This window comes from Rhinatrema bivittatum, chromosome 3, assembly GCF_901001135.1.
Source record: "Rhinatrema bivittatum chromosome 3, aRhiBiv1.1, whole genome shotgun sequence".
Taxonomy (NCBI): domain Eukaryota; kingdom Metazoa; phylum Chordata; class Amphibia; order Gymnophiona; family Rhinatrematidae; genus Rhinatrema; species Rhinatrema bivittatum.
The window spans coordinates 525,028,520-525,054,719 of record NC_042617.1 but is presented as its reverse complement, the minus strand read 5'-3'; the positions used below and the strand labels follow the sequence as shown (position 1 = coordinate 525,054,719).

At 45.5% G+C, this 26,200-nt stretch overlaps 1 protein-coding gene across 1 annotated transcript in view; it reads right to left on the bottom strand.

Moving 5' to 3' along the window:
• HADHA (hydroxyacyl-CoA dehydrogenase trifunctional multienzyme complex subunit alpha) overlaps positions 1-26,200 on the bottom strand; it is a 348,879-nt gene that overhangs the window by 285,306 nt on the left and 37,373 nt on the right. Inside the window, 5 exon segments of the mRNA XM_029596270.1 lie at positions 7,899-8,018; positions 16,527-16,665; positions 17,268-17,401; positions 21,473-21,543; positions 21,633-21,674. Of these exon segments, the coding sequence (XP_029452130.1) occupies positions 7,899-8,018; positions 16,527-16,665; positions 17,268-17,401; positions 21,473-21,543; positions 21,633-21,674 (506 nt within the window).

Sequence of the window (26,200 nt, the reverse complement as noted above, 5' to 3'; positions counted from 1 at the left end):
AAACTTTACTGATATCCTTAACATATACTATCTTTTGAGGCATGGATTCTGTCAGACTTATCTGCTGGTATTAGATATTTCGGCAGCGTTTGATCGACTGTCGATCATGATATTCTGTTATCTAGACTTAGTGAAATAGGATTAGTAGATAAAACCTTACGCTGGTTTACCAGTTATTTGCATGAGCGTTCCTTCAAAGTAAGAATTGGCAATATGACCTCAAATTCGATCAGGACGGAGTCTGGAGTTCCACAGGGTTCTGCCCTTTCGGTGACCTTGTTTAACCTTTTCATGCTCCCACTTTGTAAACTTATCTGGTCTAGGTATTCTTTATTATATTTATGCAAACATGCAACTTCTTATACCAATAGAGAGAGAAATAGAGCCAATAGAGAGAGAAAACACTGAAATTATTGGATATATACATGCAATCTATCCAACGATTATTAACGTGTATGAGATTAAAATTCAACCAACACAAAACTGAAATTATTTATCTGGGCATAATTTGAATTCAAATATCTCACAGTCTTAAAATTTGGTTCACATATCACATCACTATTGTTGATGTTGCACGTGACTTAGGAATCTATAGATAGCGAATTGAATTTAAGAAAATTATTATAATTAGAGATGGCTTTTATAAATTCCATGTTTTAAAGAAACTAAAACCTCTTGAATTTTGGAGTTTTTAGAACTGTTTTACAAGCATTAATTTTTGCTAAAATTAGTGTAATGCACTTTCACTTGGCCTTCCAAATTACTCCCTCAGGCCACTTCAATCGTTGCAGAATGCCGCTGCCCATGTGCTGCATGGAGGTACAAAATTTGACCACATCACTCCAGTGCTAATAGACTTACATTGGTTACAGGAAAATTGGTTCTTATCTGCTAATTTTCGTTCCTGTAATACCACAGATCAGTCCAGGCAAGTGGGTTTATTCATCCCTACCAGCAGATGGAGACAGAGGACAAAAAAAACTTTGGGCACTGCTACAAATCTGAGAGTGCTACCTGCAGTCCCTCAGAACTGACCTGTATCCAAGCCAAGATAATTTAACAATAGGGCAAACCAAGCCCCTGGGATGGATACCCCTGAACTGGATAACCACCAACCACAATCCGAGAAACTCCATTATAACAAATTCGACATAAGTTTGAAAACCATCTTCGAATAAGCCTAAAGGCCCAGCAGCAGAACCAGCAGTCTTTCATCATAGATCCCAAGGATGGGCCTGTGGAGAGATCTGTGATATTACAGGAATGAAAATTAGCAGGCAAGAACCAAATTTCCTTTCCTGAACATACCCAGACCAGGCAAGTGGGATGTACCAAAGCCCCCCTAATCCGGGCGGGAACCCGAAAGACCCGCTCTCAGCACATTCTCACCAAAAGGGGCACGCACATCCAAACGGTAATGCTTAGTGAAAGTGTGAAGTGAGAACCAAACTGCGGCCCTACATATCTCCTGAGGAGACACCAGTTGACACTCAGCCCACGAAACTGCCTGAGTGGAGCGGAATGAGCTTTAAGCCCTACCGGCACTGCACCGCCCTTAGAAACATACGCTGAGCAAATCATTTTTCAACCAGCGAGATAAGGCAGCTTTAGACGCTTTTTCTCCCTTTTTGGGTCCCCCGAACAGCACAAAAAGATGATCAGATCGACAGAAGGAGTTGGTGACTTTCAAATAACGCAATAGGGCATGTCGCACATCCAAAAGATGGAGAGCTTGTCCCATGGAGGAATCACAGGGCCAGTCCAGAAATACCAGTAACTCCACAGTCTGGTTCACATGAAAGGTTGAAACCACTTTAGGGAAAAAAGAATATACCATACACGTAAGGAAACCATGTCAGACAATATCCGCAGGAAAGGATTACGGCAAGAAAGAGCCTGCAACTCAGAGATCAGTCTAGCTGAGCAAATGGCTTCCAAAAAGACAGTCTTCAAGGTGAGAGTCTTCATGGATGCTTGAGCCAAAGGTTCAAAGAGATTCTCACACAGAACTCAACACTAAGTTAAGATTCCACTCTGGACACACCTTCCATAGATGGAGATGCAGATGCTTAACACTTCTCAGAAAATGCACGACGTCAGGGTGAGAAGCCAAAGACTTGCCCTGCACCTTCCCTCGAAGCAGAGACCTGGACCCTAAGCGAGCCAAAAGCCAACCCCTTGGACAAGCCCTGCTGCAAAAAGGCCAAAATGTGCAGGACAGAAACCAGCAGCGGGTCCAAATCCTGTTGCCCACACCAGGAGTCAAAAACCTTGAACACTCTGGAATATTTACTTAATAGATTTCTATGCCGTTATTCGAATAGACATCATAGCGGTTTACATAAAACTGAGGAGAAATACAACAAACAGGGAAGGGGAAAGGGGACAGCAAGGAAGTGAAAAACTCTGAAAAGAGAAGGGAGGAAAAAAGGACAGTGTAGAACAAATGAACAGTTGTCCAGAGGACTAATAAAAGCATTATCTACAAAGTTACAGAATATGCCAGGGAAGTAGCTGGCCGCCGAGTTTGAAGGAGGGTAGTAATAACTGGTTCTGAATACCCCTTCAGACACAACCGCTGCCTCTCAAAAGCCAGGCCACAAGACAGAAGTAATCCACCCGATCCGAAAATATGGGACCTTGCAGCTGAAGTCCCTGCAAGAGAGTTAGACGAAGATATGGCAGCTGGGATTCAATGCCAAGAAATGCAGAATCATGCATCTGGGGTGTGGTAATCCAGAAGAACTATATGCGTTGGGGTGAAGGGCTAATGTGCTCGGAGTAGGAGAGAGACCTTGGGGTAATAGTGTCTAACGACCTGAAGTCGACGAAGCAGTGTGACATGGCGATAGCCAAAGGCAGAAGAATGCTAGGCTGCATAGAGAGAGGAATATCCAGTAAGAAAAGGGAAGTGATAATCCCCTTGTACAGGTCCTTGGTGGGGCCTCACCTGGAGTACTGTGATCAGTTCCAGAAACTGTATCTCAAAAGGAGACAGACAGGATGGAGGCGGTCCAGAGAAGGGCGACCAAAATGGTGGGTGGTCTCCATCGAATGACTTGTGAGGAGAGGTTGAAGAAACTGAATATGTATAACCTGGAGGAGGAGGAGGAGCAGGGGTGATATGAAACAGACCTTCAAATACTTGAAAGGTTTTAATGATCCATGGTCTGTCAACAAACCTTTTCCATTGGAAACAATTTAGTAGAACTAGGGGTCACGATTTGAAACTCCAGGGAGGAAGACTTAGAACCAATGTCAGGAAATATTTCTTCACCGAAAGGGTGGTGGATGCCTGGAATGCCCTTCCGGAGGAAGTGGTGAAGACTAAAACTATGAAGGATTTCAAAGTGGCATGGGATAAACACTGTGGATCCCTAAAGGCTAGAGGATGGGAATAAATAAAAAAGCTTAATCGGCACAGAGCAGCAGTTACTACCCTTAACAGAAATGTGGGGGTAACCTGCTTGCTGGGCAGACTAAATGGACCATTTTGGTCTTTCTGCCGTAGTTACTATGTAGACACAGTGGCTCATCCACTGCCAGATGTACTAGATTTGCAAACCATGGGCGATGTGGCCACTCCGGCGCCACGAGTATCGCTGAACCTGGATGAGCCTCTATCCACCTGAGCACCTGCACTATGAGTGGCCACGGAGGGAAAACATATAGAAGGATTCCAGCAGGCCATGAAAACACTAGAACATTGAGACCCACCGCCCCGGTCTCCCCTCCAGTGACTGAAGAACCTCTCCGTCTTGGCGTTGGATCTTGTTGCCATGAGGTCCAGCTGAGGAGTCCCCCAACGGGCACAAATCTGAATCCAGGCTTCCGTGGAAAGTTCCCACTCCCCTGGGTCCAAATGCTGTCAGCTGAGATAATCCGCTTGGACATTGTCCACTCCTGCGATGTGTGAGGCAGCAAGACCTTCAAGATGGAGTTCTGCCCATCTGAACAAGAGCTGAGCCTCCCAGGACATGGCGTGACTCTTGCAGAACAAGGGAAGAAACACTTGAAGGGCCCTGCACACTACCCATGTCTCCAGTCGATTGATGGATCACGACCGTTCCGACACTGACCAGATGCCCTGTGCTGACCTGCCCAGACACATCGCTCCCCAGCCCCAGGGACTGGCATCCGCGGTCACCACCACCCAATTCGGGACTTCGAGGGACATTCCTTTCTCCAGATTGCTCCTAGTCATACACCACACCAGACTGGACCTGGCCACCTTTGACAGAGGTAGGGGCAGAAAATACTGTTCCAACAGGGGGCTCCAGAGGGACAACAATGCCTTCTGCAGGGGGCACATATGAGCGAATGCCCAAGGCACCAGCTCCAATGTCGAAGCCATCGATCTCAGAACCTGTAGAAAGTCCCAGACTTTAGGAACTGGAGGGTGAAGCAGGCGATCTGAGCTTGGATCTTGACCACCCTGTCCGTAGTGAGGAACACACTTCCCTAATGAGTGTCTAAACAGGCACCCAAGTACTCCAGTACCTGAGAAGGAACCAAGTGACTCTTTGGCAGATTGATGATCCAACCCAGCGACTCCAGTAGAGAACATACCCGGAGTACTGACTGGGCACACTCCTCCTGCGACTTTGCCCTGATGAGTCAATCGTCCACATAGGGATGCACCAGAATCCCATCCTTCCTCAGGGATGCTGCGATGACCACCATCACTTTTGTGAAGGTACGAGGAGCTGTGTGGAAAGGCTGAAGGGAAGGGCCTGAAACTGAAAATGCTGTCCCAGCACCTTGAAACGGAGAAACCTCTGGTGGTCCTGTCGAATGGGGATATGCAGATAGGCCTCAGATCCAGAGAAGCCAAAAACTCTTCTTTTTGGACCGCTATCACGGTGCGCAACGTCTCCATCCAAAAACGTGGTACCTTCAAACTCTAGTTAACTTTCTGGAGATCCAGGATAGATCGAAATGTGCCCTCCTCCTTTGGAATCATAAATGGAGTACCTTTCTCGCCCTTGCTCCGAAATCGGATTCGGGACTACCGCTTCCAGATTTAACAACCTTTGGAGAGTTCCCGCAGTTCAACACCGGATTAACCCCCTCATTATCAGATTACTCCAAGGAGAGCTTAACCCCCAATTCCTCCAGCACCTGGGGGATAAGGGGGTCTCAACTCCTCCCTCTTGAACAGGAGGACCATGCGCAGGTCATCGCCCTCAGCTTCGGGCCCCTCAAAGGCCCCCAATCATCCTTAGGGTCATCTGGATCCTGGGGGATGTCCCCCATCCCTGCCAGCATCCAGGTCCTCCGCCGGAAAAAAGCCACCCTCATCCTCCGAATCCCTGGTATCTGAACCCAGGTGCGCTGAGTGGGATCTGAGGCTGCCTCCGCAATCCCACAGCCCAACAGGTCACCCCTCGGTCTCTTAGTGGAGTCTGAAGGACTGTCCTTAACATGCCTCTTCCCAGCTTCCCTAGCCAGGAAAGCCTCATGGAGCAAAAGGACAAATTCAGGCGAGAAGCCCCTCTGGTCCCCTGAGGGACCTTCTGGGCTGTCTGGATCCCCTCCCCCTCTGCATGCTGCTGGACCTTGGAGGATAAAGGGGGAGGTATAGTCACCGGAGCCCCCTTACACAACTCCCCATCCACGGGGGAATGACTGTGGGCCTGAGACCCTTCTGTGGTCTGTGCTGACCGCAAAGACCTCAATTTCACAGGCTTGACTGAAGCACCCTCCCCCCACCCCACCGTACACTCTGTGCAAGAGGACAGGGGGTTGAGATAAGCGGACCAGACTCTGCAGGGCCGGTAGACCTCCACTAGTGGCCTATCAGTCATCCTACCTGAAAAAATCCTGTGCGCTGGATTCACGAGGGGGGAGGGGCATTCCACACGGCCGCTCAGAGCAGGAGATAGAGGGTGCAGATATGAAGCAGTCCCCAATGTTTTGTCCTCTGCCTCCATCTACTGGTAGGGATGAATAAACCCATTTGTCTGGACTGATCTGGGTATGTTCAGGATCAGTCAAGTTTAGGATAGACTATAAATTGTTATACATAATACACAAATCAGTTTAGATGTATTATAACGGCTAAATGCAGCATTGCAAATTCATACGCCACAACACAATTTGAGATCTGCTAATAAGTAGTCGTTATCTATTCCATCTGTTAAAACAGCACATTTATCTAGAGTAAGAAATACAGCATTATCGTTCGCAGGTCCCAAATTATGGAATTCAATTCCATTGGAATTGAGGATGCAGGAAAATTATCAGACATTTAAAAAGAATTTGAAATCCTGGTTATTTCTGCAGTCTTTTGGAGATACAGCACAATAGCAAGCATATGAAATAATGAAAGTTAAGTATCGATTTTTTGGAAGATATTTTTAATGCTATTTTATAGATTGTATTTTAAGAATGAGTTCATTTATTAATGTATTTATGTATGTTTTATTTTGTTTATATTTATATAGCTTTTTATTGTAAACCAGTATGACAGAATGCCGGTATAAAAATATCTTAAATAAATAAATAAATAAATAAATGTTGATGAGCGGAGACTAGTGTAACAAAAGTATTCCAGGGCAGATTTTATTAGACACTGCCAGGCTATTGTATGCTGTTAGCACTGACTTACCCGCAGAGGATCACTTCATGATTTGAATAAAAATTAAATGCTATCCAAAAATATTACATATTTTACAAGTGACAGTCATAGCCTTGAAAAAAAAAAAAAACATGTATCAAGAAAAAAAAACCAAAACAACAACAACAAAGGCTAAAAAGGTCTGACGAATGAAGCAACTCAAGCTAATGAACAGCCCAAGCTGTTTAAGTATGAAAGCTTGAATGAATAGATTAGCAACTCTCGCTGTTTCTTTCTTACAGGCCAATACAGTACAGTGCACTCCGACGGAGCGCACTGTTAGCAGGCATTTGGATGCGCGTTTAATGTGCTAGCTTTACCCCTTATTCAGTAAGGAGTAATAGCGCATCCAAAACAAGCGTCCAAACGCGCGTCCAACCCACCCAAACCTAATAGCGCCCGCAACATGCAAATGAATGTTGATGGCCCAATTAGGTATTCCCGCGCGATTCTCTTAGCGGAGTCTTAGCCTACCCAAAAGGTAGGCACTAATTTCTCCAGGCACCGGGAAAGTGCACAGAAAAGCAGTAAAAACTGCTTTTCTGTGCAACCTCCGACTTAATATCATGACGATATTAAGTCCCGAAAGTTTAAAAAAGTTAAAAAAAAAAAAAAATTGAAATAGGCCCGCGGCTTGAAAACCGGACGCTCAATTTTGCTGGCGTCCGGTTTCCAAAGCCGTGGCTGTCAGCGAGCTCAAGAACAGACGCCGGCAAAATTGAGCATCAGCTGTCAAATCCGCTGACAGCTGCCGCTCCTGTCCGAAAAGAGGCGCTAGGGACACGCTACTGTCCCTAGCGTCTCTCTTTACCGCCGGGCCTAATTTAAATTTTTTTGTTTACTGTACTGCGCGCACAGGAGAGTGTCCTGTGCGTGCGCCAGTAGAGCGGGCGCTCACCCGCTCTTCCACGATTTTTACTGTATCGGCCCGTTAGGCAGGCAAGGAAGAGAACTGTCTAATCTAAAAGCATGTTTTTTTCTTTAGTCATAGAGATAACCTAGGTTCTGTAATCTGCTTAGCCCATATTATTGTTATAAGCAGAATATAAACATTTTTTAAATAAATTTATAAATAGCTTCTTGGGCAGCTGAAAACACTGGTCTTTGCTTTATGCTGTCACATACACAAGGCAGTTATTCCAACACACTTAACTACTTGCATAAAAGACTCAAAACCACAAGAAACATGATAAATGAACAAGAGACCAAACATTTGTTCAACATACACTCTTGGAGATAACATACCCATTTCATGAAAGCAGACATAGCTATAGCTTACCATTTTTGGTATCCTTTGGGTTCCTCCTGCACCCGGCAATAGCCCCAGCATGACCTCAGGTGCACCAAAAACTGTCTTTTTATCCTTTGTTGCCACCCTGTACTGGCAGGCAAGTGCAACCTACAAACAAAAATTAAAACTGACCATGTAAGATATCTACCTTGCCTAACCATTATTTCTTCAGAATTATAAGTACTGGGAAAAGTACGAAAATGTTTTTAAAAATATCTTATTTCCTTTGAATGTTGGTGATGAGGGTCGGGCTCCTGCACTACCAACTGAATATCAAGCTGGCCATAAAAAAACACTTGCCTCTTTCTTGTGAGAATGTCAATGGTGCTGAAGACAGTGATATTTCAGCTTTTAAATTTTAAACAAGGAAAACATGAAAACATTAAAAAACAAACAAAAACAGGCTCCCCACAGGCTAAGCAGAAATTTGAACACGGCATGACCAAAGAATAAAGCCGCTGCGAAGGAGAGAAAACAGCTGAGCTGTGCTGCCCCCGTTGAGTGAGTGCAGGCTATCGAACCCTGCTCACTACCGTCCCTAAAGCAAAACAGGGGTAAGATTAATGCTACCTTGTTCCAAGTATTTAGCTTTTACTTTCTGTGTAATTTTTTTTTATTTTTTTTTAAGAGACTGCAGGGGAATGAACCTCCCTGCAGGACACCCGGGGAATTAGACGACCCGGGGTCAAGGCAGTCAGACAGGGGAAGTGACTGGACCACCAGTATCGCCCCAAACAAACAGGTCACCAGGAAAGGGAGCCTAGGCTGAGTAATCAAGGGACAAGCCCCCCCTAGGCCCCCAGCAAGAGCGAGGAGACTGAGCCGTCGCCTTAAAATAAACAGATTCCTGTATATATTTTTCTTTTTTCAAATTTTACAGAGAAACAATACTTGATCTTGCCAAAAGTATGACAGAAAATCCCCACAGGGAAATGGCAAAAACTAAGAAGGAAGGGAACTGCAGGGTGAGCTGCCTGCATCTGCTGGAGACAAATACTGAAGGGATGCAGGGTAGGCTCTGTCCTGATATAGGATACCCTTTCAGTTTTGGTCTGTCTCCATCTGTTGGACAGGAGGCTCAACCCACGGTCTGGACTGATCCGGGTACGTACAGGGAACTGGGTTTAAAAAAAGGTTTGGATAAGTTCCTAGAGGAAAAATCCATAAACAGTTATTAAGGTAATTAACAAGCAATAGTAGCTTGTGATTTATCTAATGTTTGGGTACTTGCCCGGTACTTGTAACTTGGATTGGCCATGTTGGAAACAGGATACTGGGCTTGATGGATTGTTGGGTCTGACCCAGTATGGCATTTTATGTTCTTAACTACCATGCATTCTCAGCGGCACAAAGCTTTGCTAGCTTGGAGAGACAGCTCTGCCTCTGTGCCGTCAGATGATATCATCCAGACTTCATGGCTAATTCAGTCTGCTTATTGACGGGAAAAGTTATTTCACTTTTAAGAGCAGTACTCTACAACCATGGATGAGCATCTTGGAGTTGAGTTTCTGGTTAGCCATGTTGAATGTCTGCTGTATTAAATATTCTAGAGTAAAACTGAGATTAGGGGAATTAGTAATGGAGAGATTACTTACCTGATAATCTAGTTTTCCTTAGTGTAGGCAGATGGACTCATTACAAATGGGTATAGTGTGCTTGTGCTAGCAGTTGGAGACTGATCTGACGTCAGCACGTAGTACATATACCCCTGCAGGAAGTGCAGACGCTCAGTAATCTTCCTTGCAAAAGCATTATGGATATATGTGTGACTGACCGATTAATTAACTGAACATGATTAACCTGACCGATTGACCGTAGCTGGAGACCGCCAGTGTACTCAACCAGAAGGCGTCGACACCCGGCAGGGTGGATGCCCTATGTAAGAAAACATGTCTTACCTTGAATCAGGAAACCCTATATATATCGGCAGCCGGGCGGGATGCTGAGTCCATCTGCCTACACTAAGGAAAACGAGATTATCAGGTAAGTAATTTCTCCATTTCCTAGCGTGTAGCAGATGGACTCATTACAAATGGGATGTACAAAAGCTACTCACGGACTGGGTGGGAGGCTGCCCGAGGTCCGTTTAGGATTGCCCTTGCAAATGCTGTGTCCTCCCTGGCCTGGACATCCAGACGGTAGAATCTGGAGAAGGTATGGATGGAGGACCATGTTGCCGCTCTGCATATCTCTGCAGGCGACAGCATCCTAGTTTCTGCCCAGGAGGCCGCTTGTGCTCTGGTAGAGTGAGCCTTGACTCGTAGAGGTGGTTTTCCCGCTTCTACGTAGGCCGCCCTGATAACTTCTTTGATCCAGCGAGCAATAGTCGCCCGTGAGGCCGCTTCACCTTGCCTCTTCCCACTGTGAAGGATGAACAGGTGGTCCGTCTTTTGTACTGCTTCCGACATTTCCAGGTATCTGGACAGCAGCCTGCTGATGTCGAGATGACGCAGTATTCGACCTTCTTCAGACTTCTTCAAACCTTCCATGGTTGGCAAGGATATGGTTTGGTTGAGGTGGAAGTGTGAGATTACCTTGGGTAAGAAGGAAGGAACTGTGCGAAGATGGATAGCCTCTGGAGTGATTCTGAGAAACGGATCGCGGCAGGACAGTGCTTGTAGCTCGGAGATGCGGCGTGTTCAGCATACGGCCTGCATGAACACCATCTTCAAGGTTAACAAAACGGAGGGACAGGCCTCGGAGGGGTCTGAAGGTGGGTCTCGCTAGAAATTCCAAAACTAGGTTAAGGTTCCACAGGGGCACTGGCCATTTCAGTGGCGGGCGAATGTGTTTGACTCCTTTCAGGAAACGTGAAACGTCTGGGTGCGTGGCAATGCTGTTGCCGTCACTCCTGGGGCCGTAGCAGGATAATGCTGCCTCCTGAACCTTGATTGAATTGAGGGACAGACCCTTCTGAAGTCCATCTTGCAGGAAATCCAGAATGATGGGGATCTTAGCGGCATGTGGATTGGTGCTGCGAGTCTCGCTCCAGGCTTCAAATACTCTCCAGATCCTTATATAAGTTAGTGATGTGGAGAACTTGCGTGCTCGGAGGAGTGTATCTATTACCGACCCCAAGTATCCCCTTTTCTTCAGTCTAGCCCTCTCAATAGCCAGACCATAAGAGAGAATTGAGCTGGATCCGCGTGGAGAATGGGACCTTGGCGCAGCAGGTCCCTGTGAGGGGGCAGGGGCAGAGGATCCCCTGCCAGTAGTCTTCTCATTTCTGCGTACCAGGGTCTTCTTGGCCAGTCTGGGGCCAATAGAAGAACTAGGCCTCTGTGCCGCTGAATCTTGTGTATAATGGCGCCCAGAAGGGGCCATGGGGGAAAGGCATATAGCAGGATCCCCTGAGGCCATGGCTGTACCAGGGCGTCGATCCCGTGGGATAGAGGATCTCGCCTGCGGCTGAAGTATCTGGGTACTTGAGCGTTGGACCTGTCCGCTAGTAGGTCCATGCCTGGAGTCCCCCACTGATCCACAATCATCTGGAAGGCCGTGGGTGACAGCTGCCATTCCCCCGGGTTTAGGCTTTCTCTGCTGAGGAAGTCTGCCGTGGTGTTGTCCTTCCCGGCGATGTGGACGGCGGAGATGTCCTGGAGATTTTCTTCCGCCCAAGTCATCAGGGGGGCTACTTCTAGGGATACCTGTCTGCTCCTGGTTCCGCCCTGTCGGTTGATGTACGCCACCGTGGTGGCATTATCCGACATCACTCTGACTGCTCTGTTTCCAAGTCTGTGGGCAAATTGCAGGCATGCTAACCTGACTGCCCGTGCCTCTAGTCGGTTGATGTTCCACCCAGACTCTTCTCTGTTCCACCGCCCTTGGGCGGTTAGCCCTTCGCAGTGTGCTCCCCAGCCGCTCAGGCTGGCATCTGTAGTGAGCAGGGTCCAGGTTGGGGAGGACATTTTTGACCCCCGGCTCTTGTGGCCGGGCTGCAGCCACCACCGTAACTGAGTCCGTACTCTGGCCGGTAGAGGTAGATGCACGGTGTAGTTCTGTAATCATGGGCTCCACTGAGATAGGAGGGCGCGTTGTAACGGTCTCATATGAGCCCGTGCCCATGGTACCACTTCCAGAGTGGAGGCCATTAGGCCGAGGACCTGCAGGTAATCCCAAGCTGTGGGCCGGGTGGTGCTCAGCAGATGCTGCAAACGATTCCGGAGTTTTGATCTCCTCTTGGAGGTCAGGCTGACCCTGTCTTCCTGGGTGTCGAATCGGACTCCTAGGTATTCCAGCGACTGCAAAGGCTGTAGGGAACTCTTGTTTGTGTTGACTACCCATCCTAGGCTTTCCAGAAGAGATATAACTCTGTTGGTTGCCCGGTGGCCCTCCTCCGGTGACTTTGCCCTGATCAGCCAATCGTCTAGGTAGGGATGGATGAGAATTCCTTCCTTCCTGAGTGACGCCACCACCACTACTATTACCTTGGTAAAGGTCCGCGGTGCGGTGGCTAACCCGAAGGGTAAAGCCCAGAACTGAAAGTGCTGTTTCAGGACTTTGAAGCGTAAGTTGTGCTGGTGATCCCGATGGATTGGGATATGCAAATAAGCCTCTGCCAGATCCAGGGATGAGAGATATTCCCCTGGCTGTATTGCACTTCGGACTGACCGCACAGTTTCCATGCGAAATCCTGGGACCCGTAAGTGCTGGCTGATTGACTTGAGGTCCAGGACTGGTCTGAAGGTGCCCCCCTTCTTGGGTACGATGAAATAAATGGAGTAATGCCCAGAATTTATTTCCCATGCAGGCACTGGGATTATGGCTTTTAGGGACAGGAGCCTCTGCAAGGTAGCTTCCAGTGCCACCCTCTTGAGGGGTGGACACGGAGACTCCAAAAACTTGTCCGGAGAGAGATGAACGAAGTCCAGATAATACCCTTCTCGGATGATGGCGAGGACCCAGTGGTCCGAAGTAATCTCGACCCATCTGTGGTAGAATAGAATAGAATTGTGGTAGAATAGAATTGTGGTAGAATAGAATTGTTATTTGTAACTGCTCCTTCGATCACCACAGTTCTAGTTGATGTATTTAATGCACTCCCGTTTCATGTAAACCAGCAAGATATGTGCTCATGATTGCCGGTATATAAAAACCTTAAATAAATAAATAAATAAGAATAGGGTTAGCCTGACCCCTATGGCTTCCTCCCCCAGATGGGTCGGCTGATTCTCATTGTGGGGTGCGGCTGGGACCCGAACCCGAGCCGGTTCCCCTCTTGTTGTGCCTGGTTCGAAAGGACTGGTTCCTGGACTGAGAACGAGGTAGCTAGTCCTGTAGGATTTGAAGCGTTGAGAGCTTCTACCTCTGGATGGCCTAGGAAGAGGGCGCTGGTTCCTCCTTGACTTGTCTTCCAGTAGATGGGGTAATGGAGAGGCGCCCCATTTGTTAGCCAGTTTCTCGAGGTCGCTGCCGAACAGGAGGGATCCCTTAAAGGGCATTCTTGTAAGGCGTGTCTTGGAGGAAGAGTCGGCCGACCAATGTCGTAGCCAGAGCTGTCTCCTGGCTGCCACGGAGGACGACACTCCCTTGGCTGCCGTACGTACCAGGTCGGAGGCAGCGTCAGTGAGGAACGAGAGAGCTGATTCCATTTCTTCTCCCGGGGTGTTCCTCGCTTGTGATAAACAGGAACGCGTCACCACGGTGCAGAAAGTCGCAATTCGTAGGGACATGGCTGCCACCTCAAAGGCTTGTTTCAGAATGCCGTCCAGGCGCCGATCATGTGCGTCCTTGAGGGCCACCCCTCCCTCCACTGGAATGGTGGTGCGCTTCACAATTGCGCAAACTATGGCGTCTACCTTGGGGCACGCCAGCAGCTCCTTGGTTGCCGGATCCAGGGAGTACATGCTAGCCAAGGCCCGACCCCCTTTGAATGAGGCCTCCGGCGCATTCCACTCCAGACCGATTAGCTGCTGTGCTGCTTGAAGAAGGGGAAAATGGTGAGCCGTCTGACGCAGGCCCTCTAGCAGGGGGTTCATTCTAGGTTCCCCTGGGGTGCCTGGGCCCAGGATAGCCAGCTCTGACAGGCATTGAGAGACCAGGTCTGGAAGATCCTCCTTAAGAAAGAAGCGTCTCATGGTTCGATACGGCTCTATCCCCGAGGGAAGTTCTCCCTCCTCGGGGAGCTCGCCTTCTTCCTCAGAGTAATCTGAGTCCCCATAAATGGGGCTTCCGGGTGGCGGGTGGCCGTGCCTAGGTCTTGAGGGTCCAGGGGCAGGGTCATCCGGTACGTATGGACCCATTCGGGGATCAGACTGCATCTTGACAAAGGCGTGAATCCCCTTGAATAATTCCACCCAGGAGAGCGAAGCAGGTTCTAGCCCTAGGGGCACCAAGTCTCTAGGGTTCCCTGGCTGTTCACCACGGCCTACTAGGTCCGGGGTGTTTCCTGAGGAACTGGCAATTAATCTGGGCTGGGACCGGCCCTGGCCCGGGACTCCCAGGGCCTCCTCACATTGGCACATAGGGAGTCAGCTTCCTCGCTCTGTGAGGCTCTGAGGTGGCATGCTGAGCAGAGGCCTAGAGCTCTTATGCCTGATTCTGGAGGTGCCGGCTCTGCGGACGCATAGGCTCTCATACGCTCCATCGCGTCTGTTATCTTTACGCTCCGGTGTGCTCCCAGCCGAAAGTATGCGCCTTGTAATATGCGCGAAGACGTGCGCCTATGAACGTGCACCTCTCAATGTGCGCCTATCACTGCGCATCTACCAATGTGCGCCTATCAAATGTGCACCTATCAATGTTCGCCCAATTACTTTCGGGCGCCTAACACACGCGCCGTTGCTTGTGAGGCGGCGAACCAGAGCAGAGGGCGACGGCGAGCAGGCAGGCAAAATGGCGACCTCCTTGGCGGGCTAACACGTAGGCAAATCCCGCTAATCCTCGCTCTTCGGAGACCAACAAAGTAAAGATGTACGCCTTACCTGATCTTCGGCGCTTCCCGGCTGCGGGGGGGAGAGGGTGATTACCGTCACCACTGCCGTGCTCGAGGAAGTGCACCCGCTGCCTCTAGGCCGCGCCCGAACTCGTCTCGCTCGGGGGCCAAGTCCTCACCGCGAACGGATCGGGCGCCCGAGCCCTTCTCACTCGGGGGGCTATGTCCCTGCTGCGATTTGGCCACCGGACAGAGGCTCCTACCTCCGAGGGACCACGGAAATCATATCGGGAAACAACTGGGGGAGGGACCCGAGGGTATCACCGCAGGAGTGCGGGGCTCGTCTTCAGGTAGAATTCTTCTATGAATTTAGAATTTGGAAAAAACGCTCAGCAAGCGTGAGGTAGCTCCAAACTGCTTTGAAGACGGAAATTACTGAGCGTCTGCACTTCCTGCAGGGGTATATGTACTACGTGCTGACGTCAGATCCATCTCCAACTGCTAGCACGAGCACACTATACCCATTTGTAATGAGTCCATCTGCTACACGCTAGGAAATGAGAAAATACTAACAAATCAGGAAACCAGAAAGTCACAATCACTACAATAATATTATCTGACAAATACCAAATTATAATTTACAGTGACTTTAGTTTAGCACAGAAAATAGCTTCTGCTAGGGATCTCCAGAAGGGTTATGTATGGCAGATAAAGATTTTGTATAATGCCTGCAAGTAACTCTTAGGCAAATCATTTCCTCCAGGATTTCTAGCATTTTAAGTAGCTGTCATCTCAGAGACGAAGCTGCCCTACGTTATGCAGAATGTGTCCTCTCTATTTTCCTGTCTTCAGGTGTAACCATATCCTCTTGTCATTAGGATGTCTGTGATTCATAGGTGATGCAAGTGTAACCCCTGGGCTGATAATTTTGGATAGGGTACCAGGAATCACACCTCAGACACAGTCTCTGATGTTAAACCTTACCCTTTTTGTCAATTTATCTGAGTGTTCAAGATTCCCTAAACCGGGAGGTAAGAAAAATCTTCTGGGCCCTCTGCATCGGTTCAAGTCAAAACCCCATTTAAAGTTCTTTGTAAGCGGCTTTGATCATCACAGGTGTGTAGGAATATGCTATTGTAAGTATTTTTGTGGGGAAATGTATTTACAGTATGATTTGGGGAATGTTATTTGACTGAATGGAACTGGTTGGGGTTGTAGGACTGGTCCTTTTAGTAGTTTAATTTTGATTGAGAGACAGAGAGAGAGAGAATATGAATGAGGCAGTTAGGAAAAATTAGTTTGAAAACTTAAGATTCTTATTTTAGGACACACCCATACATAAAACAAAGGTCCATATTCAGTGTGAATGGATAGCAAAGATAGCCAGATAGATGTCTATCTGGCTAACTTTGCTATCCATCCACACTGAATATGGACCAGACTTAGCTGACACTTTGAATATCAGAATTATCAGGTTAACTTAGCTGGCTACCTAAATTCCTCTCAGTTATGTCCCCAGAACATCCGTAAGTTATTCAGCTAAATTATAAAATATAGCCAGCTAAGTGCCCACATATTCATTTAGCCAGATGATTTATCTGTTTAAATGCTTCCGAATATGGACCCCATACTGTATAATCAATTTGTATTGCCCAAGATAGAAAAAGATAATTTGCTTCTTGCATTATCTAGCATCCTCCTCGCTCAGTCACCATGGTGCATATTATCAGCTCTTACTCTACCTCAAGGCCTCCTCCAAGACAAGAGCCATTGATAGCAGCAACAATAGGCTTCGATGAATTTTCAAGCTTCTCAATCATCATTTGCCCCTCCTTAGAAAGCTGACTAACTTCCTGGGAATTCTTACATGCCTCAATCATGCTGCAGAGAGAATGACAATTCAAGAGTTAGAATCATATCAACTTGGCAAAATAATTAGCTTATTGTGACTGAAGGAATCCTAAAACTTTACCAGACCTCCTTTACAAAATAGTGATTCTAGATTATGGCAGTTGCTTCTCCTTTCCCAAAACAGAGAAGAAAAGTTCTTCAGTGTTCTCTCCAATATCCAAAAAATATTTTTTAGTCCTTACAAAATACTGATCACTGTCAGCATAATACAACAGCACACACGTTAACATATGCAAAGAACTCAAGAAAACAGTCCAAAGGATGCCCACGTTTTACCACACAGTCTGAAAAGCAGATTAACTGTCCATGTCTGGTGGTTACTTTAGTTTGTTGGTAGTAGGAAATGTGTAATACACAAATTTTCTGAACGCTGGCAACATCAAACCCTCAGCAACAGAATACAGAAATGCTTCTTTACTAAGGCAGGCAAACTTTAATGCTAGCCACTCCAATTTCCAGGTAATTTCCCCATCATTAAATTAGCTAGAAAAGTAATTAGGATTATCAGAAATGACAAAAAGTGCCATTAGGTAAAGTCAATTCCTACCCTTACTCATCTACCACTCACTTACTTGATATCAGCACCAGCAATAAAGCAGCCTGGCTTGGAAGAGATGAGGACAGCACTTTTAACAGACTCATTCGTCCAGATGTCATTCATTATCTGAGTGAACTCTGACTGTACTTGTGGGGACAGTGTGTTCACCTAAGGAAAGAAACATAATTAGACAAAGTAAAATTAAATCTTAAAATGGTGTGCAAAATCACTGGCATACAGAAAAGCACTGGAAAGATTACATGTGTCAGACCTGTGATATAGCAGTGGTCATTCATAGGTCATTCACAGCAAATGGAGACAAGAGGAGGGTGGAAACAAATTTTCCAAGGAGCAGAATGGTAGGCCTCACACATGGGTAGCATCATGAATGAAGCCCGGCATGGAAAACTTCTGTCAAAGTTTCTAGAACTTTGACTGTGCCTCATTGGGCATGCTCAACATGCATTATACCACATGTCCATGTATCTCTTTTTCCGTGGAGCCTGTCATTTCACGGTCGGGTGAGAGCCCCAATTTTTTGGACTTTTGGCCTACTTGATGTATTTTTGGAAAACTTCGTTTCTGCAAGTATTCTCTTTGCTGCCTCGAGTGGTTGATTGGGGGTCTCCTCCTCGTCCTCATCTAGGAGGCGGGCGAGATTGGGGCAGAGGAAGTAGTTCTTCCACCCAAGGAGGTACTATCCTCTGCCTCTCACTCCCATCAACACCAGAGTTTTCGTAGCTATCCCAGGCAGGAAAGATCCGAAGCCCAGCCCATGCCTCGGTCAGCTCTAGGGAAGGGGTTTTGACTGGATCATAGAGAGCATAGCCCAGTCGCCTGTACCCGAGTTAATAAAGCTGCCGATTGGGGGAAAGCTGTGATTCTTCGTGAATTAGTGGCCAAGTATAACCTCAGACCAGTGAGTTCTGTCCATCGTCCACCAAGGATACAGACTGAACTTATTGGATGCCCCGCAGTACATCAGGAGGCACTACTAACGGAGCTCTCCTCCCTCTTAATAGCCAGAGCAGTAAACCCCATTCCAATAGGGCAGAGAGAGCAAGGATTTTACTCCCAATACTTCCTGATAGCAAAGAAAACAGGACTCCATACCATCCTATAAAAAAAAAAAAAAGAAAACTTCAAGATGGTTTCCTTTAACATCTTGATTCCCTTTTTGCAAAAAGGGGACTGGTTATGCTCCCTCAATCTGAAGGACACGTACACTCACATCAATATCTTCCCATCTTCCTGGAAGTAACTTAATTCGTGGTGGGAAAAATAGCATTTCCCATATCAGATACTGCTGTTTGGGCTCACATCAGCTCCACGTGTCTTTACATGATATTATTCTTAGAGAAGCCGATAACAGCCAAATTTATTTTCTGATTATGCTAGATATATCATCAGTATTTGACACAGTTAATCATAAAATTCTCCTGAATAGATTAAATGAAATAGGTATTAAAGACTCTGCGCTGAAATGGTTTGACTCTTATTTAAAGAATAGATCTTTTAAAGTGAAATTTCGTGATAAAGAATCTCAATCAATTAATCTCCAACATGGTGTACCCCAGGGATCTTCTCTGTCTGCGACCCTTTTTAATATTTATATGCTTCCTTTATGGAGAATTCTATCTGGTTTCGGTCTTACACATTTTATATATGCATTGTACACATTTTAATTCCGATTGAAAAATCAATAGACTTAACACTTAAGCTTTGGGATATATATCAGTCCGCCATTGATAAAGTATTAACCCAAATGAATCTTTCTCTGAATGCAAAAAAGACTGAAATTTTATATATCTCCCCTAAATTAAGCCAGTCAAAGGAACTTGAAATTCAGGAAGCTGCTAAAAATTATTCCATTTCCCTGGAGGTGCGAGACCTAGGGATCTTCCTAGATTGTGAATTCACAATGAAAGTGCGTAAAAAAAAACAAACCACATTAATGATGGGTATTTTAAATTAAATGTGTTCTGTCCCCAGCATTGGGTACATGTTTGTATCTGTATACATATTGTAGTTTAACTGTGTTTAGTACAGTCCCTCCTTCTAAGGATTCTTAGTGCTGAAACACTGTAACCCATGAAAAAAATCAGTGAGCTTTTGCCTTTAAGAGGAGCCTTTGCCCTTAAGAGGCCCCCTCCCCACTCTCATCATCAGGAGAGCTTGATTACCACTCAATCTAACTTAAGTCTTCCAAGGTGCCTTATAGGCTCAAGGGACTGCCCTTCATGCTCCCCCTGTGTTACATGGTTCTTAAGCTCGCTGCCATTGGACCTTGCCCCCTGCCTCAAGCTTGTGGAGGAGTTTCCTTTAGCAGCTCTCGACAAGAGTTCAGTCTTGCTCCATGCTTACTTCTGAGCCAGCAGCGCTCTGTAATACCCCCTGAAACGGATTGGGTTTTTTACCTACTCGCTTATCGCCTTCTAAGGACTAAATCAGCCTCATATCCCTCATGCTTCCTACCTCTACCATAAACCAACTCCTGCAACACAAAAGGCTCCCTTCTCCTACCTTGTCTCCAGTTACCAAAGATCCTTGCCTTGGGGCTTGCGTTTGAAATGCAACAACTGTAAGTAGAATTTACTTGTACAATAAATAATTTCAAACTTACAGAATCTTTGTCTTGAGGACTGATTGGAGAGAAAGTTTAGCTGCCTGGATAGCAAGACACGGATGTTTACCTGATCCAGAACAAAATGTTCTTAAAAGATTGAAACCTCTTATTTCCAATAGATTTTAGAGCAGTTTTACAAAATTATATTACTGTAATTCGATCATTTTAGGCCTACCAGCGAATTTTACAAGACCATTACAATTATTACACAACTCAGCGGCTAGATTTTTGACTGGAACTAGAAGATCTGATCATATTACGCCAATATTAAAGGAACTTCATTGGTTGCCTGTTAAATACAGGGCTCAGCATAAAGTCCTATCGCTAATTCATAAAACCCTCTACAATGAAAAAAAGCAAGTTTGCTTACTGCAAACAGTGTTTCCGTAGATAGCAGGATGAATTAGCCATGCTGTCATGGGAACTGTCCATCAGGCCTGGTAGGCGGGGCTTGTATGGTAGAATACAGAGCTTTACTCTGTGCAAATGCGCATGCCTTCCCGCACATCAGAACAGATTCTCCTCAGTCTGTGATTAAGTAGAAAAACTGTGTTTTGATTATCCAGGGAGGTGGGAGGGTCTGCGTATGGCTAATTCATCCTGCTATCTACGGAAACACCGTTTATGGTAAGCAAACTTGCTTTTTCCTGTTGATAGCAGGGCTGAATTAGCCATGCTGTCATGGGAGCCTCAAGCTCCCGATCACGCACTAGACTGACATCGTTCCTGCTTTCCCAATGAACTTTTTTTTTTTGCGTGATCTAAGGGGTGGATAGTCCCAATGCAACCTAAGAGGTCAGAGAATGCAAGACTGCTGTCCCTAACTTGGTGTCGTCTCATGTTTGTTGATGTAAGCAATAATGTGATGTGAAAGTATGTAAAGACAACCAAGTTGCTGCTTTACAAATATCCACTGGTGGTACATGGCTAAGATGCGCTATGGAGGTTGCCATTGCCCGTACCTGGTGGGCATTTGGAGTAGATACCAAAGGTATATTTCTCTTCTGGTAGCAGAACTGAATGCATTGCGCAATCCAACTGGAAACTGTTCTCTTTGCAACCGGAAGGTCCGGCGTATTTGGGTTAAAAGAAACGAATAGTTGGGATGGTCTTGATGTAGAATGCGTTTTAGACTTGTAGTACGCCAACGCTCTTTTACAGTCCAAGGTATGTAACAGTCTCTCTGTCATTTTGATGGTTTTGGGAAGAAAATTGGTAGCTCTATGGACTGGTTTAAACAAAACTGCAAAATAACCTTCGAAAGGAATGAAGGATGAGTCCGAAGTATTACTTTATCGTGGTAAAATTGTAGATAAGGCTCATTATGAACCAATGCTTGAAGCTCACTCACTCTGCGAGAGGAGGTTACCGCAACCAGAAATACCACCTTGAATTCTATATTATAAGACAAGTAGTATAATGCATGCTGAACATGCCCAATGAGGCTTAGCCAAAGTTCTAGAAAATTTGGCATAAGTCTTCCGTGCCAGGCTCCATCTGATGATGTCACCCAAGGAGTGAGGACCAACATATCCTGCTATCCTCTGAGAACACTTGTTACAGATAAGCAACTCTGCTAAATCAGTTTTGAAAATAAACCGAAGTACAAATACCTTAGAATCTGGTGTGTTGAAACGGACAACAGCCACGTCCCCTTTGACCTCATAGCTGACATGGGTTTTAGCTAGAAATAAAGGACAATGTAATTAGAGACTAATCACCCTGTTCACAAAAGTATGATAGATGCTTAAATAGTGTGAACCTTATACATACACAGCAGGGCAGATAACAGAGAGGCATTTCGGCAGGTATAGCCTAGAAAAAAAAATATAAAAATTAAAAGCTGAGAAACTGGCTCATTTTCATTCAAATTATACTGTCAAAGTACCTTGCATTGATAGATGAACAGAATTTTGATAACAGGTCTTCCAGTTTTGAGAATACAAAACAGAATTGCTTTACTATTACAAAAGAATTTGTATTACCAATGATTTTTCCTCTGGCAGATGTCAGACAGTTGAACTTAACTATGCTACCATGTGCTAAGCCACAGATTCTTCCTTTTGCAATCACAGTATTTGCTGGTGCAGTCATTACCCCAAGCCAGAGTTTCTGGTAAATAAGCAGCAATTGATCAAGGATATTCTAGGAGATATCAAGTGTATGTTTCTCTCTGTATAGATGTTGCTAGTAATTTGGAAACTCAGTAACTCTAGTTTTGGTGCTTACTTCATTTGAAGTCTCCTATAAAACAAATGGTAGTGTCTTGGGATCTCAATTTGGTCCTCACTCAGTTGAAGAGGCCTTCTTTCTGAACACATGTGTGTAATCTCAAATGGTGCTATTTTTTTAAACAGTCATTTCTATCATAAAAATCAGTAAGATCTGTATCTTATCCATCTCTCTCAAATAGACTGTAAGCTCACTGGTCATTGGGCTGTCTGTTTCGTGCCTGTACAGTGTTGCATATGCTTTGTAGCATAACAGAGTAGTAGTAGCAGCAGCAGCAATTGTAGCATCTAATATTTCTTACAATTCTCTTTTTTTGATGACACCTATTAGTTGTCTTGCCAATAACCTACTGCTCTGCTTTCATTAAAAAAAAAAAAAACCCACCCCCACACATTTATACACCCTCAGTTTCTTTAAATGTTTCATCTTGGCATTTAGTCATCTTTGTCTTTAAAATGCAAAAACATAGCACTAAATCATACCATGTCAGTTTATGTTCACTTCTAATTTTCTAACCTCCTAGTAAAATTATTTTTGGCTCAGGTGTTTCTTCACATTCTTTTAGACTTCTAGTTTAATAGGAACCAATTTATATTGTGCTACAACACGATAAGCTTTCATAGCAACCTGAGTATAATTCCTTATTGTGTATCCCTTTTCCCACTCCTCCATTCTAAATCTCAGCTGCTTTTGCAACCTGGCTAAGTCTGGCCACTATGTGTTACCATGGTGCAATGACAGACTCCTCCGACCTAGGGGCTGACAATTGCTGCCTCTGCAGAATCCCCAGCCCTGGTTAACTCAGTTGTCTGCAATGCTGTGAACAGCAGTGTCAGTGAGCCAGCCCATCCCACTCAAGTTTTAATATCCATAAGAACATAAGATAAGCCATGCTGGGTCAGACCAAGGCTCCATCAAGCCCAGTATCCTATCTCCAACAGGGGCCAACCAAGTTATAAGTACCTGGCATGTAACCAATATTAAACAGATCCCAGGCTACTAATAAGAAATTGCCATGCTTGGTCAAACCAAGGGTCCATCAAGCCCATCATCCTGTGCAATGGGCTGGCTGGCAATAAGTCTTTATTCCCTATTGATTAATAGTTTGTGAATTCTCCAAACCTTTTTTAAACCCAGATAAACTAGCTACCTTAAGCATATACTCTTGCAATGAATTCCAGAGCTTAAACGTGCATTGAGTAAAAAAGCACATTTAAAACAAATTGGAATAAATTCTATTTGCTAACATCAAAGTGCCCCCTAGTTCTTGTATTATCTGAAGGAGTAAATAACCATTTCACGTTTTCCATTCAAGTTTTTTCATGATTTTGTAGACCTCTCTCATATGCCCCTCGGCAGTCTGTTCTTAGATGAATAGCTCTAACCTCTTTAGCCTTTCCTCATAAAGGGCATGGAACAAGCTCCCCTATCACTTTGGTCGCCCTTCTCTGAAATTTCTCCAGTGCAACCATATCTTTTTTGAGATGCAGCAACCAGAACTGCACACAGTATTCAAGGTAACCATCAAGCAATAGAGGCATTGTCATCCCCCTTTATATTTGCCATTCCCTTCCTAATAATTCCTAACATTGTTTGCTTTTTTGACCGCCAGCGCACACTGAGCTGACTGTTTCAATGTAATAACTATGACCCCCAGATCTTTTTCCTGAAAGGTTACCAAACATCCTATAGCTACAGCATGGGTTATTTTTCCCTATATGCATCACCTTGCACTCGTCCACATATTTCATCTGCCATATGGATACCCAATCTTCCAGTCTTGCAAGGTCCTCCTGCAATTTATCACAATCCGCTTGTGATTTAACTACTTTGTATAATTGTGTCATCTTTATTTATTTATATTCCGCTTTTTGCACTTCTGAAATGTGATCATTTCATTCGTCAGATCATTTATAAATATATTAAAAGTACTGGTCTGGGAAAAGGAGCGGAGGAGAAAAAAGAACTTTTTACCTCTTAATTCGTCTGGTGTGCCCGAATTCTTCCTCTGTGGAGGGGTGGAGGAGCCCTGGTTCCCGGTCCCCAGAGCACCGCCCACGGACCAACAATGCTGACGTCATCACCTAGGGACTGGCGTCTTCAAAAGCCAGTCTCCCTCGGCGCTTGTCGCCACTAAGAAGTAATTCGGCTGCCTGGATATGCTCATAACAGTGAGTAATCACTTTTCACTCTCCTAAACGCTCCTATCCCACTCAGATTAGAGTCTTTTAGACTGAGAAGACTTTGGAGGAAAGTAATATCTGGAATCTCTATAAATTCCCTTAATAAAATGCCGCATACAAAAAGAAAGACAAAGATAAGAGAGGCAACAATACCCTCCTTATCTGAGCCAACTCAATCTCAGATTCCAGCATTCTTTTCATCCACTCCTAGAATTCAACCGGAGGAGTTGGTCATTGTAGATAGAGGCACGGAGTGGGTGCCTGATCTACCGTCTGAAACATCTTTAAGCCCCGGAGCTCTGTGTACCCCTCCACCGCCACAAGTAATTTCTTCAGAAGTATTTCAAATTTCCTCTTTAACTAACGAAGGCAGTGGAGAGGACCTTGCTAATAAGGGGAAAGAAGAATCAGGAACAGGAATAGAACTGAAGATATTACCAATTAAACCAAATGAAATCACACTGGAATCTCTGTGGTCTGCTATTGTTTCTCTGGAAACAGCAATAGTAAAGTTAACCCAGCTGACTACTGATGCGAATTTCCAATCAAAAAAACTGGAAGCCTCGATAGAAAAAATGGATAAAGAAAAACAAGTGATGGAATCAAGATTAAATACACTTGAAACCTGTCAAAGATTTACAAGAACTGAGATATTACATAATAAAAGATAAGAAATGATTGCAAATCAACAAAAATACTTAAATTTAAGAGTATTAAATTTTCCTAAGTTAAACCTAGTCTCACCTTTAGATATGTTCAAGGAGTATTTAACGTATATATTGAAATGGCCTGAAAAATCAATGCCTACTATATCCAAAATATACTATGTTGATACTAAGAGTAATATAGTAGAAGGGAATAAAGCTGAAGGATTATCATTAAATTTATCTGAGGTATTGGAAGTTACATTAGATTCAAAAATAGAGAATAGAACAACATTAAATGTTAGTTTTGTTTTCGCAACAGATAGAGATGCTGTTTTTAGATTGTTTATGAAAAAAAAGAACAGAAAACTTCCACGGTGGAAGGATCTGGGTTATTGCGGCACAGCTCTCCCGCAATAACCTCTGCTCGAGGTGCCTCCCAGGTGGGGAGGGTCCCTTGATGGCAGCGGAGAGGTCAGGGTCTAGATCCCACGCTTCTGCTGTGCAGCTCTGTGCTTCTGTGAGTTGGCTGGCCCTGTTCCTGCTGAGCGCAGGAACGGTGGCCATCTTGGATGCAGTCTCGTCGGCAGCAACACAGGCAGTGGGGGGGGGGGGGGGGGGGGAGGAGGGGATTCTCCCTCACCACTTTTTCTTCCTGATCTTAATCCTGAGGGTCCCTTGGAGTCTCTGCAGGACCCATAGGAGGAACTGTTGAAACCCCCCCCCCCCCATGGGGGCTTTACACCCTCAAGCCCCATTTTCTGCTGACTTTGTGCTTTTAATGCACAAAGCCTATTTGGCCAGTCTCGCTCAGAGGGTGAGGTATTCCTTCCTGGAGCACGTCTCCAGGCGACAGAACCCCCCTCTTGCAAAGATTCCCAGATCAGAGTTGCAGGAGGTTAATAGGATTCGTACGCTCCAAGGTCAAGGAGCCCTAGATCCGCCGGACCAGGATCCGGTCCCTGTCCAGGACCTCGATCCTCACCCTAGCCTACCAGTCGAAGGGGATGATACACAGGTGCTTCACCTCTTCCAGAGGAATGAACTTGACCTGCTGATACCACACGTCCTAGCCGAGCTTGGAATTATCACCCCTCAGAAGGTTCTGAATGACTCCACCATGGATCCTGTCCTGGCAGGCTTGCGTGATCCGGCCCGTACTTTTTCCTTTTCATCCCATGCTGCTGCAGTTGATGATGCGAGAATGGGATACGCCGGAGGCAGGCCTGAGAGTGGGGCGGGCTATGGACAAACTGTATCCATTGCCAGAGGATTCCGTGGA